Genomic DNA, 12250 nt, shown 5'->3' on the forward strand with positions numbered 1-12250 from the left:
TTATATTTTATTATATAAAGTAAGATTTTTAAAATAAATTAAAAAGTTAGTTTTATATATTCTATATTATTATTTTTTATAATATTTAAATTTTAAATAAAAACTCACATATTTTTAAAAATATTTAGTATTCTAATTCTTATCTCAATTTATTTATTTTTTAAATTTTTAAATATTTCTTTTTGTTGTTTAAACTTTAAAATAATTAAGCCATACACGTGTATCATTATTATATAAACACGAAAAGAAGGAAGAAGACGCAAAGAACAAACCAGTGAAGGAAAAATGGAGATATGGTTACTTATCTTGGGCTCTCTCTTCCTCTCTCTCCTTCTCAATCTCCTCTTCTTTCGCCTCCGTGACTCCTCCTCTCTTCCGTTACCACCTGACCCTAACTATTTCCCTTTCATTGGAACCATCCAATGGCTCCGGCAAGGCTTAGGTGGACTCAACAACTATCTCCGCTCCGTCCACCACCGTCTCGGTCCCATCATCACCCTTCGCATCACTTCCCGCCCCTCTATATTCGTCGCCGATCGTTCTCTTGCTCACCAGGCTCTCGTTTTGAACGGTGCCGTTTTCGCCGATCGTCCACCGGCAGCTCCGATCAGTAAGATTATTTCGAGTAACCAACATAACATCAGCTCTTGTTTATATGGAGCCACGTGGCGTCTTCTTCGCCGGAATCTCACTTCTGAGATTCTTCACCCCTCGCGCGTGAGATCTTACTCTCACGCGCGGCGTTGGGTTCTTGAGATTCTTTTTGATCGATTTGGTAAAAACAGAGGAGAAGAACCGATTGTTGTTGTTGATCATCTTCACTATGCGATGTTTGCGCTTCTTGTTCTCATGTGTTTTGGAGATAAGCTTGATGAGAAGCAAATCAAACAAGTGGAATATGTTCAGAGACGACAGCTTCTTGGCTTCTCGAGATTCAATATTCTCAATCTCTGGCCTAAGTTTACTAAATTGATTTTGCGAAAGAGATGGGAAGAGTTTTTCCAGATGCGGAGAGAGCAGCATGACGTTTTGCTTCCGTTGATTCGTGCTCGGAGAAAGATTGTTGAAGAGAGAAAGAATAGATCATCAGAGGAAGAAGAAGACAACAAAGAGTATGTACAATCATACGTTGATACTCTGCTTGAGCTGGAGCTTCCAGATGAGAAGAGGAAGCTGAACGAGGATGAGATTGTGAGTTTGTGTTCGGAGTTTCTCAACGGTGGGACTGATACAACGGCCACCGCGTTGCAATGGATCATGGCGAACTTGGTGAAAAACCCGGATATTCAGAAGAGGTTATACGAGGAGATCAAAAGCGTAGTTGGGGAAGAAGCAAATGAAGTGGAGGAAGAAGACGCGCAAAAGATGCCGTATCTAGAGGCAGTGGTGATGGAGGGTCTCCGGAGACATCCTCCGGGACATTTTGTGCTCCCCCACAGTGTCACTGAGGACACTGTGTTAGGAGGATACAAAGTGCCGAAGAATGGGACAATTAATTTCATGGTGGCAGAGATAGGGAGGGATCCAAAAGTGTGGGAGGAACCAATGGCGTTTAAGCCAGAGAGGTTTATGGAAGAAGCGGTGGACATAACCGGAAGCAGAGGGATAAAGATGATGCCGTTCGGAGCGGGTAGAAGGATTTGTCCAGGGATTGGGCTAGCGATGCTGCATCTGGAGTACTATGTGGCGAATATGGTGAGGGAGTTTGACTGGAAGGAGGTCCAAGGTCATGAAGTGGACTTGACGGAGAAGCTCGAGTTTACCGTAGTCATGAAGCATCCGCTTAAGGCCCTTGCTGTTCCTAGGAGAAGTCACTAGTTGTCTACTTCTTAAACTTCAGTTTAGTATTCACCAAAGACTAGGTGATGTATGAAGAATTGAAGTTATGGGCATTTTGTTAGCTGAAGTCAACTATGGAACTATCTTTTTTATTAAAGTACATTTTGTACCTTGGAATAAATGATAGAAACAACAATCCTTTTATTTTGTATTAAAAGGAATCTTTTATGACGAGTGTTTTTACAAGAAAGGTACATAGGTCTAGAAAAGTGTGGGATTTCTAGTGTTTAGTGACTAGATGATTTAGAAAAGTGTGGGATTTTGATGGTTGTTGATACTTTTGTTGGGAGAAATCGAAAGAGTAAAAGCATTTGTGATACAACATAAAACAATCATAAAAAAACAAGATTAGAGTTTAAGAAGCACACATGTAAAATGACTTGATATAGAGTGAAATCATGTTCCTCTCCTTCCATACCTCATAGATGACTATGTGACATCATATCATATATCTTGAGTACCTTTGTAAGTTAGAAATGAGATAAATTTAACGAGGACATCAACCCAATTGCTGATGATCAACTTTGGTTCAGTTTCAATTCGAACCAAAGTTAATTTGCTGATGAATAATTTTACTAGTTAATCTTCTTCAAATCTAATGAGATTTATTAAATGCGAAAATACGACATCTTCACAAGAAGGAATAATAACTTCCCCGTAGGTCTTACTAAAGAATTCAAACAATTTCATTCTCCCTCTTTACCGTTCCAAACTAAATTGAAATCAAATCCTCAAAATTGAGACTGACAGTCAGAGATTTCCAAAACAAACAAAAAAATGGAGAAAAGGCTCCGGTCATCTCTCAAGACATCCTCCGAAGAATTCCTCTCATCCGCCGTCAAATTAACCCTTAAATCCTCAAAACCCTCACTAAAAACCATCATCAACGCCGTCAAACCTTCCTCTGACCTCTCATCTTCTCTCCCACTCGCTCTTCACAACTCCATCCTCCACCACACAGAATCCTTCCAAAAACTCCTCGACGAAGTTAATAACAACAATACCTATATCCCTTCTCCTTCCAATTCGCCTCCAACGAAACGACACCGTGGTACCACCGGAACCTCACCAGATTCGGATTTGGATCAACGTAAGCATCAGATCCTTGCTTCTCTTCAGATTCTCTCTTATGTTCTTCATTTATGTCTTTTAAATCCGAAGAATGCGTTTCCTACTTCCGATTTACTTCCCGCTGCTCAAGCTTTGCATAATAATCTTAGATTGTTCGAATCGGATTCGGTTTTGTGTCTTGAGATTGCTGGAGTTTGTGAGTGTTGGTGGAAGGAAGGTTTAGTGGGAAGAGAATCTTTGATTTCTCAGTCGTTACCGTTTTTGCTATCGAGGTCATTGACATTGAAGAAGAAAGTTGATGTTCATAGAGTTTATATGCTTAGAGAAGCTTTTACATTGTTTGATTTTGAGGATGAGAGTATAGAAGATCTTAGGATGTTGCTTATGCGGTGTGTTGTTTCGCCGTTGTATGTGAAGACTGAAGATGGTCAGAGATTTGTTTCTTTTGCTTTCGGGCTTAGTCGACAGTTGATGAAATCTGGTCTTGCTGTTGTTAAGGCTCAGATTCCTTTGGGGAGCAAATCTGTGCTTGAAGGTTTTGGTGGGATTTTGTTTAGAGCTTGGAAAGAAGTGGAGTTAGATTTAAAAGGTGAGATTGAAGATGGGTTTTTGCAGGGGATTATTGATAGTGCTATTCACGCTAGTTCGTCCGCCTTTGCTGCCTCGTTAAGGAGGGTTTTAGGCGGGTTTATTAGTCAGCGGACCTCTCAAGGTGTTGAGAAGCTTCTCTTTACTCTTGCTGAGCCTATGATATTTCGCTCGTTACAGGTTTGAGCCATTACCAAGCAGTCTTTAGTTTTCTATCTGAAACTGTTTTCTCGGCTATTTTAGTTAACATTGTTTGATTATTTGGTAGGAAGTGATTTTGCTGCTCTTATCTTATTTCAGGTTGCAAATTCAAATGTTCGTTTAAATGCTTTACATTTGCTTCTGGATCTTTTCCCCATGGAGGATCCAGATGCAACAAAAGAAGCAAAAGATACTCTGCTTGACAAACAGTTCTACTTGTTGGAAAAATTATTGAGTGATGAATGCCCAGATGTGAGGTCTGTTGCTGTGGAAGGTCTCTCTCGAGTTTTCTATCTTTTCTGGGAAGTGATCCCATCAGCAACAATTACCAAGGTCCTCACGAAAATTTTCGATGATATGTCACATGAATCGTGCAGTGAGGTTAGACTTTCAACGGTTAATGGTATAACTTATCTCCTCGCGAACCCACAATCCCATGGCATTCTTAAAGTGATTCTGCCAAGACTGGGGCATTTGATGCTAGATAGTGTTACTTCAGTACGCGTTGCAATGGTAGATCTACTGCTTCTTATACGAGATGTTCGCGCTTTCCAGTTTAACACGGTAGGAGGAGGCCTTCCATTTCTGTTTCAGATGTGCGATATTTTTTTATTCACTTTTGTTGAGTTCCTGGTTAAATAGTTTCCTTGTTAATACGCAGGTAGTGAGCTTGGATGTGTTATTATCTGTGCTTGCCTCTGATCAGACTCATGTTGCTAAGGGAATCGCTCGACTGCTAATACCATCATACTTTCCATCACGAAAGAGAGCTGAGGAGGCATGCCAGCGATGTAGGACACTCATAAACAGAAACCCAAAGGCTGGTGCAAGATTTTGCGAATTTTTAGTATCTCTAGGAGCAACCGTTAAATCTGTACTGCACCTTGTTGGATTCTTCTTGAATTCAGTTTTGTCAGGTGATAAGCTATTGGAGAATCAGACTGAAGGCTTGCTTCGTGCTGCGTACTATCTCTGTAAAGATTTGGTTGCTGATTCTGGGTGTATGGCCTCCCTGAAAGAGTTGTTACCTGGAGAAAAATTGAAAAGCTTGCTAGCTTTCGCACCCACTGCACAGGCTCAGTCATCTGTCATTGATATAATCACTATGGTCTCCCCTGATATTGTCTCTGAAGTCCTTGAAGATTGCATGAATTTAGTTGTTAATTGTGGTGGTTTGCCTAGTGATGCAGGACGACAGACGGAGTTGAGATCTGTACACAAGTTACTCCTGTCTTCTAATGCCTTTTGTGACCTCATTGGAACTTTTACCAGTATCATGCAGAAGACTGCGTACCGTTGTCAAATCAATTTTGGCTATGAAGTAGAAAGAAAGAATTTACAGTCCATGAAGAGGAAGAAATCAAAATCCTCTGGAAAATCTTCGGTAAGGTGGAAACATGTTAGCGGAAAAAATGCAATCAGTTTCGAGGAAGATTATTTGGTTGCTGTAGGAATAGCATGGCAAATAAAGGATTTACTCACTACCGAAGATGCACGTAAATCTATACTGGAGTCTGATATTGAGGAGCTGCTCCTTTCCTTAAAAGTCGTCTCACACACTAGCATTTTGCAAGCCACTTGTTGTGAATACATGGACGTGAATCCAGTACTGGCATATACTTCTCTTTCTTTGCACATGGCCCTTCAGAATCTTAATTCGGCTACTCAGAAGAACGATATGAGAATCGCTGAGGCAAGGACTTTTTGCTTTCCCTCTTGGCACCTTCCTCTTCACATAATCAGATTACTAATTATCAGGTTTTCCATTTTCTAGCAGGATATTATGGACCAAACAATGGATCACATCCTAGTCTGTACAGATGAACTATTTCAGGCAGGTGACATTGGAACGCCAGGCACCACATCTCCAGAGGCTAACCTTAGCAAGAAACCGACTACAAGTAACGGCAACCAACCAAAACGAAGAAATAGAAATGCTCGTGATGATGGTGAGTGGAGAGGTTGAGTTCATTACAAATGTCAACCCAACATATTGAAATCTTCATGTGTAGCTCTGCTTGTGGTAACAGTGCCCAATGAAGCATTCAAGTTTTCTGACATTGTTTTTATGCTTCATGCAGCTTCTGAAGGATCAAAGGAAGGAGGTGTACTGAACAAGGTCAAAATGCTAACTGCGATTTTCAAGTTTTTTGTTGAGTCTACAGAGATGGGTCTAGCTTCCAACTTTCAAGCAAGTATGTTTAAGTTTTCATCTGCGTATCTAAAGTATGTCATCTCCATTTTCAACGACCATTCAACCGGTAAGTTAGAATTTGAGGACGCTGATATGAAGGAAATGATTCTGTGTACAAAAAGCTCCACCAGTTATGCCGGAAAGTTCATAAACCTAGTGATGAGACATGCAACCGAAGCTTCACGCCCTTTGTTTGAATCATTTGACCTTGCAAATGACCTGCTTGATCTCTTCACCATGGTTGAGAAATCGTTAGGCTCGGCTTATGCATCAAGAATTGTGTCAGCTTTAAACCCTTGGATTCCAGATTTGGTTCTTGCACTAGGACCTTGTTTCATCAACAACGACAGCGAAGAAAGTTCATACACCAGCTCATTCAACCACATCAAACTCTGCTTTCCTTCATGGCTTCTTACATGTGCGAAGATCGAACTACATGAAATTAACAAAGAAGATGTGACTGAGACCTCGGGTTTCCTGGCATTAAAAAAACTGAGAAACACTATATTTACATTGGTGAAAGGTAACACCAAGGTGTTAGATGCAATTGGTTATGTTCTTTTGTTATGTTTGGCAGTCTGTATAGAGAAGAGGGATTACAGTACGGCTCTCGGGTTGCTACACTTGGTATGTGTGAAGTTGGTAGGTAGTGAAGATAGAGAGTGGAAAGAGCTGGACACAATGTTGGTCTTACTTCCGAGAATTTACCCGATAATAGAGCGAGAGATTGGTGAAGGAAGAGATGAAGATGAAGTGAAGACGCTGGAGGCTGCAAGAGAACTGCTTCAACCTGTGTGGATGTACCATGTCTACGAAACCGGAAGGTTCCACATGATGGATGAGGAAGAAGAATAGATAAGAATGTAACATTATTCGAGAGCAGTACTGTATTATGAGTTACTGCTGAAGCATGTAAATATGAGTTAATCCATGACAATCACTTCCGAGAGTTTACCAGATAACATGAGCTAATTCATGGTATTTATTGTTTATAGAAACTACCTTAGACAAGAGTGAAATGATATTTATCTAAAACAAATAACGAAGCATAGGCTTAACATTGACGTTTTTAAGGAATTTCATGCTTTCACATGAGACACTACTCTTATAGTCTTATTCAATCTCCTAGTATAGCTTTAGACTTAGAGTGGCTTCTGGCAAGTGATGATACCAAACTTAATGACACCTTTCTTGTAACCTTCAATCATCAATGGCATTGTCAATGCTCCTTTAATACTTTTCATACCACTACGAAGCAGAGACACAAGGCCCTTCCATGTTAATGCAGTCCGTATAACCGCAGGCCAGAAAGGAGCTACGTTCTCTGACCAATCCGCACACTTAATATCCTAAAAACACATATTTCAGATTCTAGTTTAGTAAAAAAACTCTAGTTAAGTAATGTTTTCGGCAGCAAAGGGTAGGGAATATAATAACCTGGAGAGAATGGGATTGAAGCAAGTTGACATAATCATCGGTGGAGCACCAAGCCGGGAGATAGAACGTCTTACAGATTTTGTCCAAGATGTTTTGCTCCCACGGCTGCAAAGCTTCCTCCCCCGCAGATAGATTTCTATGGCACCATGTCACTATTATTATCCTACCTCCTGGAGCCGCCACACGTACCAACTCTTTTACAAACTTGGCCTTGTCAGGCATATGCTCACCACTCTCCATCGACCACACTAGATCGAATTTTCCATCTTCGAATGGCTGATCCAACGCATCCGCAACTTGGAAGGAAGCCTAGAAGTCCAATGTCCATACGTTAGATGAAATTTTCACAAAATGAAAGGTTATGTTTTATCCAAAGCTACCTTATGAGCGAGTGATTGAGCAGCCGCGAGATCATTGGCTCTCTTGGCCTGAACAGGGCTGAGAGTAATGCCAATGCATTCAGCTCCAAATTTAGAGGCAAGATATCTTGAGCTTCCTCCAATCCCACACCCAACATCCACTACTTTCTTTATCTTTTTCTCCTCCTCTTCATCTTTTTTCAATCACAATCATTTACATGGCATCAACTCAACTTCATATGTATAATAATTAAAAAGGTAACAATAACTGAATAACAAACCAAAGATAAAAAAATAAAATATATATTTCTAAACTATATTTACTTTTTGAGTTTAAAATTATGTATTCATTAAGCTTACAATCATCTCTTAATTCAAATGCAAGAAAAAGTATTGTTCTTAAAAATAAAAGGTTAGAGATGGCTTGTGGCTAATAAACCACCTTTCATGGGGTAACAGAGTACAACAAAAAGACAATTATCCCTAGTCATTTCTGTAGACAATAAGTTTTTTTTTCTGTGGTTTAAAAGATTTTAAGAGTCATTTTGTTGTATTATTAACTCTTTTATTTGTTCGTTAACCATATATCAAACAGCGTATTTAACTCAAGTGATAATATCAGAGCAAAAGATTGAGGAAGCTAACCAGTAACACCGGCAAAACGGAGAGACTCTTCAATCATACGGATCTGAGCTTCCTTGTGACCAGAATCAGAAAGTTGAACAGAAGAATCAGGGTCATAAAAGCCATGATGCATATGATCTCCCCAAATCTCTTCCCACAAACCCGAAGTTTCATTGTAGAACTCCGCTATTCCTTTTCTTAGCGCCTCAGTGGATGTAGCAGCAGCCGCCACAGCCACGTTTCCACGCGTTGTCGTCATAGAGACTGAGGAGGAGGAGGATGGAGACCGAAAGAGAAGCGATGACTTTGAGCCGAAAGAAGAGTTGGTTCGATAAGGGAGGCTTGTGAGAGAAGAGGGTGCTGCTAGAGTTGCTTTCATTTATTGGACGTTGGAGATACAAAGAAACGTGACGAAGTCAGGGATTATTTGATTATTGTTACAGTGTGACTGTGTGAGATCAAACTTTGGATATATAACATTGGACCATTTTTCTTAACTTTAGAGCCACAAAACTTTCTGTTGCCACAGGTCTTGGGGAAAGGGCCAATCGTCTACATCCACTTATCACTTTGATTTTTCTCCTTTTTTTTTGTTTAACTTTTCTTTTTCTTCCATCATTTTAGTTTTGTAATTTAGTGAAAAGTCAGTGGCAAACAAATATTGATAGAAGAAGTGAAGTAAGCAAAGAGAGCTTAATATGGTAATTGTGACAACTATCACATGCTTGTAGGACTATGAGCCTCGTGGACACCGTTCTATTACGGATGAGTAGGTTAGAGAAAGATTAAAATGGTAAAGTACAAAAGTTAATCTGACTACCCAACTGTTTGTCCGGTCAAAAATGGATTATTCAGAAAAAAGAAAAAATATGTTGGAAACAATATTTTTTTTTTTTTTTGGTAGGGTGGAAACAATTCTTTTTTTTTGACTGATAAATAGTTGGGTAATATATAGATATTGTTTCCTTTGATAATTTTCTTTTCTTCTAACCATGCTCACCATTTAAATCCAAAAATGAAGAAACTATTTTCTTTCATTATTGACTTTTCCTTCCCCTTCCTCTTCAACGTTACTCTTAACAAAACCAGTCAAAATTTTAAAGTCACAATTTTAGAAGGAATTTTTTTTGGATATTGTGGATTAGCATATCACACGCATCAATTTCAAATGGTTGAATCCATTTAGAAAAAGACCAATCTGCGGCCTAATACTTTATAAAAACTATATAAATTACAAGTTTTAAGAAAATAAAAATAAACATAGATACCTATTATTAATGTTGTAAGATAAAGTAATAATTGTATCACCTACTAATTTATAATATTTGAAATCACATACAAACATAGTAACGTGTTTTTATCCACTTGAAGATTTGTAGTTGTGCATTACAAACTCACAGAAGAGGATTTCGACAACATTTATTATGAGTTAATATGATGCATAGTGATGGTGGGTGTGAATATATAAAGTCCGTATCAATGTAATTTTTTTTTATCGGGATGGGTAACATTTAGGGGTAAGATATTCGCAGGATAGAGTAACAAATCAAAATGAGAAAGGCTTTCTATTGATCAGTACTAGATTAGAAGATGAAGAAAAGAGATAATCAGAATGAAAAACTGAATAACTCAACATTGTTAGTTTGATACCAAAAAAGGATCAAAATGAATAAGAATACGATGTGAAAGGTAAATAGTATAAAAATGATTAGTGATTCCTCAATATGAGGATTTATGCTCATATTCTAGCACTGAGTCTCGTTTAGTTAGGTAATTATCAGTAAGTACATGTACAAGTCCCATTACAACGGTAGTTACTCGTCCACGAAGGCGAGTCTACCTTGTTACAGCCGCTGATCATCTGGAAGGTTGCTAGCTAATGATCATTACTCATCCATCCATGTTTTAAATATGTTGAGCTACTGCTCATTATAGATCAATTAAAAAGAAATGCTACATAAATTCACATATCAATTATACAAATAAAATACCATCAAAGGTACAAAACACAACAAATAAACAAACGAATAGGGTTATTATACCATATGACCTCAATATAGGTACTAATAGTGTTTGCGAATGATTTAACGAATTCAATGAAATTAAAAAAAACTCCATAGCCCTCCACAAGACTAATGATCCCTGGCTCTACAAAGCCAACACTATGTAAAGGAAGTTCACTACTCGTGTTGGTAAGTAACAACATACCTCTTACTTCTTTCTTTCTACTTTGCGTTATCAGCTTCCTTCTTGTTCTCTTTGTTGTACTCTTCCATCTCATTAAGCCAAAGATCCGCAAACTCGCAATCCTTCCAAGCATCAAACCAAGGCCCTCCACGAGTATAATGCACCGCTTTAGGCTGCGTGGTGGGATCTTTCTCAACAACCCTATTGTGCCCTTCAAGAAAGTTCCACACAAAAGGAATAGACCCAATCTCTTCATCCTCAAGCCACTGGAACCTATGGAGAAACGCACCAGTCTGAGTATTAACAATCTCAGGGCTCAAAGTCTTGTTCTTAGGGTGTCCACAGTTGTAAAGCACCATTGAAGACCAGTTCTTCCTCGGGTACACAGTTTGAACCGCACCATCCATCTTAGTAGTCTCCTTAGGAGTATAATCATGTTGAACACACATGATCGCATATTTATCATCGATCAAATCAGTGAGTTCCTTGATATCAGCAAGGTAGAGGAAATCACAGTCGACGAACATAGCCCAACCTTGGTAATCTGACAAGTGAGGAGTCAAGAAACGAGAGAAAGAGAACTCAGTGCTCTCTAACTGACCTCTTTCTCTCCAATACAGACCTTTCTTTCGAAGATCTGATTGAATAATTGGTGTGATCTCTACAGGGATTGAAGATCTTTTTGTGATTGAATGATGACAAACTTGGTAGGCAAGATCTTCTCGTGGATCGTAACCAACGAAGATCCTGAATGGTTTCTTCTCAGAAGAGCCATTGTTGCAGGTTTCAGATTTGACATCTCCGTTGCTAATTGTCATTGTTGTTGCAGAATTCGAATCTGCCATAAATTTCATTGCAAAAGTTAAGATCTGTAGCATCTCATTAGATTAAGCAAATTCGTAAGAAACAGAATCGTTATGAAGCAAAACCTTATCGAAATGTGAATCAAGTGCAAATCTAGAAGCTAGAATCGGAAATTGAAGCCATATTCAGATGAATGAAGTAACACACAAAGAAATCTACAACGAATTTCGAAGAAATGAGAAAGATCTATATCATCTCATAATGATAAGCAAAATTGAAGAATCGTGATGAATCAAAACCAAATCAAAATGCGAATCAAGTGAAAATCTAGTAGTCAGAAACGGAAATTGAAGAATCTTCAGATGAATGAAGAAGCCATGGATTCAAACTAAATCAGAGACATGGACAACTAAAGATCTATATAATCATATTACGCTGATAAAGCGAAACAATGAAACTGCGAATCTAGTAAGATAGAAACGGGAATTGAGGCATGGATTGGAGTGACACAGAGGAATCGAGAACGAATCTGAAGGAAATGAGGAAGAACAGAGCGTACCTGGAGGAGATGATGAGAACTTGGATCTTGAGAAAAAGCTTGGAGCACCGACAGAAATGGAGATTTGTGGACTAAAATGTGGAACAAAGGAGAAAGAGAGATTTGGAGCGAGAAAGGAGGGGAAGAGTGATGTCTCTTTAATTTTAGAAATTAACTATTTTTTAATTATAAAAACAGAGGCTCGAGTTGACTCACGTGTTGACTCGGCGTCGGCGTGAGCTTTATGCGTTGCTTCTTTCTCTTCCCATGTGCTCGGGCCTCCACTACACGCTCTGTTTTTTTTTTAATCTTTTTTCTTCGTTATTTTTATTTTTTTACTTTTTTTCTTTGTTCCATGCATTAATAAGTATATGACTCTTTTTTAGTTTAGTCTAAAGTTTGCATGGT

General features: G+C 38.8%; 4 protein-coding genes and 1 long non-coding RNA gene across 8 annotated transcripts; 3 read left to right on the forward strand and 2 right to left on the reverse strand.

The window, feature by feature from the left end:
* The first annotated feature begins 204 nt into the window (after positions 1-204).
* On the forward strand, positions 205-2256 carry CYP89A5 (cytochrome P450, family 89, subfamily A, polypeptide 5). The gene has a single exon (NM_105169.3). The coding sequence runs from the start codon at positions 286-288 to the stop codon at positions 1816-1818; it is 1533 nt and encodes a 510-aa protein (NP_176675.1). The 5' UTR covers positions 205-285; the 3' UTR covers positions 1819-2256.
* A 278-nt stretch (positions 2257-2534) lies between these two features.
* On the forward strand, positions 2535-6903 carry HEB1 (ARM repeat superfamily protein; the record flags this gene model as incomplete). 2 transcript variants are annotated; one of them, NM_001334182.1, is made up of 5 exons in its annotated part: positions 2535-3678; positions 3799-4263; positions 4361-5392; positions 5477-5648; positions 5781-6748. In NM_001334182.1, the coding sequence occupies exons 1-5, from the start codon at positions 2617-2619 to the stop codon at positions 6746-6748; spliced, it is 3699 nt and encodes a 1232-aa protein (NP_001322301.1). In that variant the 5' UTR covers positions 2535-2616. The 2 variants fall into 2 exon arrangements, with proteins under 2 accessions (NP_001322301.1, NP_176676.3); NM_105170.4 differs by having other exon boundaries at positions 2589-3678; positions 4361-5305; positions 5781-6903.
* On the reverse strand, positions 6784-8808 carry G-TMT (gamma-tocopherol methyltransferase). Its single transcript, NM_105171.3, has 4 exons — positions 8335-8808; positions 7711-7883; positions 7331-7639; positions 6784-7242 (listed from the first exon to the last, which is right to left on the reverse strand). The coding sequence occupies exons 1-4, from the start codon at positions 8690-8692 to the stop codon at positions 7036-7038; spliced, it is 1047 nt and encodes a 348-aa protein (NP_176677.1). The 5' UTR covers positions 8693-8808; the 3' UTR covers positions 6784-7035.
* Positions 7862-8357, forward strand: AT1G08733. The gene has a single exon (NR_139485.1). It is a non-coding gene; the product is annotated as an other RNA (long non-coding RNA).
* A 1295-nt stretch (positions 8809-10103) lies between the features above and the next one.
* Positions 10104-12024, reverse strand: CDI (Nucleotide-diphospho-sugar transferases superfamily protein). Of its 3 annotated transcripts, none has more exons than NM_105172.4 (2): positions 11864-12024; positions 10104-11338 (listed from the first exon to the last, which is right to left on the reverse strand). In NM_105172.4, the coding sequence occupies exon 2, from the start codon at positions 11316-11318 to the stop codon at positions 10539-10541; it is 780 nt and encodes a 259-aa protein (NP_176678.1). In that variant the 5' UTR covers positions 11319-11338; positions 11864-12024; the 3' UTR covers positions 10104-10538. The 3 variants fall into 3 exon arrangements, with proteins under 3 accessions (NP_176678.1, NP_001321543.1, NP_001321542.1); NM_001334183.1 differs by having other exon boundaries at positions 10104-11519; NM_001334184.1 differs by having other exon boundaries at positions 10216-11338; positions 11430-12002.
* Between the last annotated feature and the right edge of the window lie 226 nt (positions 12025-12250).

Source organism: Arabidopsis thaliana (genome assembly GCF_000001735.4).
Source record: "Arabidopsis thaliana chromosome 1 sequence".
In the NCBI taxonomy this organism is placed as follows: domain Eukaryota; kingdom Viridiplantae; phylum Streptophyta; class Magnoliopsida; order Brassicales; family Brassicaceae; genus Arabidopsis; species Arabidopsis thaliana.

Bases quoted from the DNA above. Each gene is read 5' to 3' on its own strand.
- G-TMT (NM_105171.3), bottom strand. From the start codon at position 8,692: ATGAAAGCAACTCTAGCAGCACCCTCTTCTCTCACAAGCCTCCCTTAT. The intron at 7,640-7,710 runs GTAGCTTTGGAT...TTGGACTTCTAG, and splicing joins CTCAATCACTCGCTCATAAG to GCTTCCTTCCAAGTTGCGGA. The intron at 7,243-7,330 runs GTTATTATATTC...ATGTGTTTTTAG, and splicing joins TTCAATCCCATTCTCTCCAG to GATATTAAGTGTGCGGATTG.
- CDI (NM_001334183.1), bottom strand. From the start codon at position 11,378: ATGCTACAGATCTTAACTTTTGCAATGAAATTTATGGCAGATTCGAAT.
- CYP89A5 (NM_105169.3), top strand. From the start codon at position 286: ATGGAGATATGGTTACTTATCTTGGGCTCTCTCTTCCTCTCTCTCCTT.